Source organism: Myotis brandtii, unplaced genomic scaffold (genome assembly GCF_000412655.1).
Source record: "Myotis brandtii unplaced genomic scaffold, ASM41265v1 scaffold253, whole genome shotgun sequence".
Classification (NCBI taxonomy): domain Eukaryota; kingdom Metazoa; phylum Chordata; class Mammalia; order Chiroptera; family Vespertilionidae; genus Myotis; species Myotis brandtii.
In genome coordinates, this window is record NW_005359590.1 from 291275 (window position 1) to 297199 (window position 5925).

The window sequence follows — 5925 nt, forward strand, 5'->3', positions numbered from 1 at the left end:
TTCCTTCCTGTGGAGACCCTGTTTGTGTGGCAGAGGGAACAGGGCTGCCTCTTGGATTCCTCACAGTAACACATAGAGAGTAACAGTGACTGACTTCGGGGGCTGTGGTGACAGTTAGATGTCGGGCATTTGGGACAATGTCTATCAAAGGAGATAGTTAGTCTTCAACAAAGGATGAGGTGATTATAAAGAAGAGGGGAAGTCTCTGGTTCAATGAATCAATCTATTTTCAAATAATCTTCAGTCCTCCAGCAGTTTCTGCTCATACCATGCGCAGCCTAGTGTTGGGAAGAAGTGGTGACAAGAACCATTAGGGGTCTCAGCAGGTGGTCGAGGCTGAGACCCAGGACAGGGTTGGCCGCTGCTCTTTGACCCCTTCCTTCTGCTTTCACTGATGGGGACACCCTCCCTATCCTCTGCCAGCTCCTCCTCTGACCCTGGGTGTTCCTCCTGTCTCCTGACCCTGTGCCTCGCCTGGCCTCTCCCCAGGACTCCCAGCATGTCCTGTGGGCTGCTGCCCTCATTTCTGTGTCTCCTCCCGCCCCTGCTGCAGGTGTCCCAGGGAGAATGCCAGTCCCAGAAGTGACGCCACCATGCCCAAGTGAGCAGGAAGTATTGAGAGGGGCCTCCATTCCCTTTTCTTTAAAGTAACCTCTGCCTTTTGGTGCAGACTCACCATGTCTCAGGACCTGGGCGAAGCCCCTTTCATCCCCAAGCTTGTCCAGACTGCACCAATTCTCACAGCACGGAATGACTACTGAGCACCATATTGCTCTGAGGCAAAGTTCTTTTTCCCTTTTCCCAAGGTTGCAGGTAGACAAGGTTGAGCCCGGATTCATATTCTCCCTTTCTGCCCCTTTCCTTCTCCATTCTTTCCTCTCTCCACGCTGCTTTGCTTCTCTCCATCTGCCCAGAGTGGTATATCTTCCTTTTTGATCCAGTTTCTTCCTCCCCGTGCTCCCTTTACTCTTCTTTGCCCTCATGGCTGCCTCTTTCCTTCCCTCCCAGCTTGCCTTTAACTTGATTTCAACTCACTGAGAACATAAAAGGCCCATAGAAATGGAGATATATACCATGTTCATGGATGGAGAGTCTCAGTGCCTCAGAGACGTCTATGCCTGCCAAGATTGCCCTACACATTGATAATAGGGTATCACATGAAACACGAAAAGTTTGTCCATCACTCAGCTGGTTTGGCTCAGTGGTTGACCATGGACCCATGAACCAGGAGGTTCATGCATGAGCACTTGCCCAGGTTCTGGGATCTTTTCCCAGTAGGGGGTATGCAGGAAGCAGCCAATGAATGATTCTCTCATCATTGATGATTTTTTCTCTCTCTCCCCCTTCCTTCCTCTCTGTGAAATTAATTTAAAAAACATATTTTAAGGAAATGTTGCCCATAACTTCATGTAAATGTGTACACGGCCAATACAACTTCAAAGGTGAAGCTAAGGTGGATCGACATACCAAATATTGGACCTACTTTGAAGCCCTGGCAGAGCAGTGTGGTAGTCACTCAGGCATGGACAGGTGAGGCAAAGGAGCATATGAGAGAGTCAGAGACAACCTACACACACACACACACACACACACACACACACACACACAGGTTGTGGCATTGCACATCAGTAGGACAAAATGACATGGAAGGAAAGTCATTAAATGTCCTTGCATTGGCTATCCAATACCAAATAAAAAACGACATGCCTATGTCATGTCATATACATACATGACAAAATGAATACATTTGAGAACATTGAAAATTAAGACATCTATACATGGAAAGACTTCATGAAGCGAGAGCCTAGCCACACATTGAAAGAAAGCATTTGCAATGGAACTGACAAGGGTCACTGTCTATTAGCTTTCCTAAAGCAAGAGGGACAGGAGCCTGCCAGCTGTGTCCTCCCCACCCTGTGAAGGCAGAGGGACCTAAGCAGAGGACCAAGGCCAGAATGAGGAACTCAACGCACATCTGTCCCTGATCCAAGGTCCACACTTTCCCATCATTCAACAGGAGGCAGGTGGAGAGCATGCACTGGGCTCAGGCTTGGGCTGGGTGCAGGGTGGTGTGGGAAGGGCTCCAGCCTGGCCCTCCCAGGGGAGCAGGGCCTGTCTCATCCCCTCTTCCTGTCATCATCACTTTCATTTTCCCTTTGCAAGAAGCCTGGGTCCTGCTGCACAGAGGAGCCTGTCTCCAGCAGAAGTCAGCTCTGTCCAGAGGGAGGGCCTCAGAGGAGGAGGGAAGGTGGGTCTGAGGCTGAGGAAGATCACACCCCAGGGCCTGCCCACCTGCCCCAGCTGCCAAAGCAGGAAGGAGGTGGGGTCCAGCTAAGAAGGCAGGAAGGTTCTTTATACAGGGGCTTTCCTAAAACCTGGGCCTGTGAGCAGAAATGCAGCACCAGCGCTGGGGACCAAGGGCAGTGCAGCAGCTACAAGGGAACCAAGACTTCACTCCGGTGCCCTGGCCCAGGTACTGCCCCACTCTGTCCTTCTCTGTAGCCCTTTCTACTTGGGGGCCCTGAGGTGTCTCTGTCCTCAGCCTTGTCCTCCCCCTGGTCTAGCCTGGCTTCTCTCCCGCTCTGGGCACCTTCTCTGCAGGTCCCACTCCAGCGGGGGCTTTGCCCTCTTCTGGGGATGTCTCCACAATGGCTTCTGAATGGTCCCTCCTGCCCCTCATCCAGGCCTGTTGTCCACTTGGTCCTCCTCACAGTTTGCCAGTTGTGGGGCTGGCTGTCCCCTCCCTGCCTGTGGGGCTGCTGCTCTGTGGCCTTTCCTGTGCCCTCTTGGCCATTAGAATTGCACTAAAGGATGAGTGGAGCACTGGGGGCATTTGGTTTGAAGCACCTGGATCCACTTTCTGTGCTACTGACCCCGTTATCCACTCAGAGTGAGAGGAGCTGGCTGAGCAGGAAGGGAAATCCTCTCTCCCAAGGTGCCGGCACTGTGAGCAGAAGAGCAAAGTCAGACTGTCCCCAGAGGGCAACCATAGTAAAACAAAGACTTATATTTTTGATATTTATTTTATATATTTAAATGCCATTTAACAAAGAAAAATCAACCAAAAAAATGAGTTTGCGTGTCACCTCTGACACGCGTGTCATAGGTTCGCCATCACTGCACTAAAGGATGAGTGGAGCTCTGGGGGCATTTGGTTTGAAGCACTTGGATCCACTTTCTGTGCTACCGACCCCGTTATCCACTCAGAGTGAGAGGAGTTCACTGAGCAGGAAGGAAAATCCTCTCTCCCAAGGTGCCAGCACTGTGAGCAGAAGAGCAAAGTCAGACTGTCCCCAGAGGCATCCCTGCCCTCATGTTTATAGTGCACCCACCGGTGGGGGAAATGCTGTTCACAATGAGGGAGAAAAGAGCCTCTCAGCCAATAGGGCCACCGCTGCCAGCTGACCTCATGCAAGGGCTGGACATGGCTTTGCCTGGGCAAGGGACCGGCTCTGTCACTCAGCAGCCCTGTGACTTGGGCAGGCTACTCCCCTCCCTGTGCCCCGATTCCTCCTCTGTAAAATGGGGTGAGGCCCCTGGATTTGGGGAGGAATAGAGGAGTTCAGATACAAGGAGCTCTTAGAACAGTAGCCAGAGCCTGTGAATTTAGGTGTTAGCCTGACATTAAATGATAATAATAAACATGCATAGGTGAAAGGTCAATCATGAATTGCACCTTAATATGAACATCCAATGTTTGGGGGTGGAGGCAGTTTTATTACTCATTTCTGTATTCAAATGATTGGGGTTGGGGGGTTGGGTGTGTGTTGTTGGAAGCAGCAGAGCCAGACCTTAAGGGAGAGGACAGGAGCCCCTGCTGTTCCTGCAGCCCCTGCCCTCCTCCTCTACCCCAGCTTCCTGCCTGGAGGCGGCAGGAAATGCTGAAGGGAAGGGGTGCTGGGAGGCAGGGCGCCCAGGCCACCAGATGGGAGAAACTCAAGGGAACCCTGCATTTTCTCTTTTCTCTCCTGCCCCCAGGAACCCAGTGAGAAGATTTAGACCTAAGTGTTTCTACTTCCACTTTAAAAACTGCCCTGACCATGGAGGTCGCAATGGCTGCTACCTCTGCTACGAAGTGAAAAGAACACAGAGGGGCTTGCCCTTGGACGTGGGCACCGGGGTTTTTGAAAATGAGGTATGTGCCCCACGATGCTGTCATCAGAGGCAGGAGCTAAGCCAGGGAAGGATGTGGGGAAATGATAATATGTAAAATGCCACATATGTAAAATTACCACAACATTGTCCTAAGGTTTAGCCCTGGATGTCACTACCTGACCATCCTGAAATGCCAGGTACACCTGGGCGAGGACGGCAGCCTCAGCATACACAGAGCAAGCCCCCGCCCCGCCGCCAAACACTAAGGTCTCCTGTGAAGTGTCCACCACACACCAGCCCTCCCTTCCCCACCCGGACTGCAGACTACTCAGAGCCCTTATGGGTGGACGGGGTGTCACCGTGGCAGTCCTACCCGTGGCAGCACGATTGGGGTCACTTGTGTCATTTAAACTTTTCTAGTAGCCAGTGGTCAAACTTTCAGAGAAATCAATTAATTTAATGTTGATAACGTACTTTGTAATATGTCGAAGATATTGTTTCAACATATTGTTAATATAAAAGTTCTTCATGAGATAGTTTACATTCTTCTTTCATACCACGTCATGGAGATAAGGGGTGTATTCAGTAATTGTCACACACATCAGTGCAGGCGAGCCACATTTCAAGAGCACAGTAGACATCTGTGCTAGTGGCTCTCTGTGGGCAGCACTGCTCTGGGCCCTCCCCGGCAGACAGCACCCAGACAACAAGCCTGGACCCAGCAGCCTGGCCTGGAGCAAGCACCCGGAATGCTCCTAGAATGAAAGAATGGGAGGGTGGGTGTTGGAGTTCATGGATGAGGGTGGGAAGGGATGACTAAGCTAAAACAGCCTGGAGGGGAGACGTTTAAAAAGGAATCAATCAATAACATGCTTCTGAGACTCTGGCTCCCTGTCCCCTGGTCCCCACTCCTCCAGCCCTGCAACATGCCTGCTCCGCCAGCCCAGAGGGTCCCTTTCCCCTCTCCGTCTCTCCCAGTTCTATCCCAAGAAGCCCAAGCACACAGAAATCTGCTTCTTGAATTGGTTCAAGACCCAGCCAGCATTCTTGGCCCAGAACCTGTCCCGCGAGGAGAAATACCATGTCACATGGTTCATGTCCTGGAGCCCCTGCTTCCAATGTGCGAGGCAGGTGGTCGAGTTCCTGAAGGACCACGAGTACGTGCAGCTGAGCATCTTCGTTGCCCGCCTCTACTACTCCAGTCGCCCCGAGTACCAGCAGGGGCTGCGCAGCCTTCAAGGCGCAGGGGCCCAGGTGGCAATAATGACTCCAGATGGTGAGAGCAGAGGGCGCCGGGGCAGGGATGGGGGGGGGACGGGACACTAGGACCAGGCAGGAAGGACCTAGAATCCCCAGAAAGGAAGGAGAAGCCCCCTTAGCTGCCTGCGGAGGAGGTGCTGGAGTCGGGGAGTCTCCTGGAGGAGAAGTTCAGGGGAGAGAGGTGGTCCAGGCTGGGGAGGGAGGTGAAGGACACCTGCAAGAAGGAGGCTTCCAGAAGGGGGCGTGGAGGGATGGCTCAGAATCACAAGGAGAAAGGGGACTGAAGTGACAATGAAGTCCTGGGAAGGAAAGAGAAAAGGGTCTGAAATCATGATGGGAAGAGTGGTCCCTAAGAGTCACACACTGTGTGTCCCCTCAAGGCTCCCGGAGCTGAAGCGCACCATGGTCTCCCCTGTTCCTTTCAGACTTTGCCTACTGCAGGAAGGTCTTTGTGCATGACCCCCATAAACCATTCCGGTACTGGAAAGGAATATATATAAACAGTTGCAGCCTATCTAAGACTTTGGAGGACATTCTCAGGGTGAGGTTCCTCCCTCTGAATCCCCCTCT

General features: G+C 52.2%; 1 protein-coding gene across 1 annotated transcript in view; it reads left to right on the plus strand.

Annotated features, from left to right (window-relative positions):
* Nucleotides 1–1390: 1390 nt before the first annotated feature.
* LOC102260004 (DNA dC->dU-editing enzyme APOBEC-3D-like) overlaps nt 1391–5925 on the plus strand; it is a 14937-nt gene continuing 10402 nt past the window's right edge. Inside the window, exons 1-4 of the mRNA XM_014540981.1 lie at nt 1391–1530; nt 3979–4135; nt 5038–5371; nt 5781–5896. Coding sequence (XP_014396467.1) covers nt 1391–1530; nt 3979–4135; nt 5038–5371; nt 5781–5896 — 747 coding nt within the window. The remainder of the gene's footprint in view (nt 1531–3978; nt 4136–5037; nt 5372–5780; nt 5897–5925) is intronic.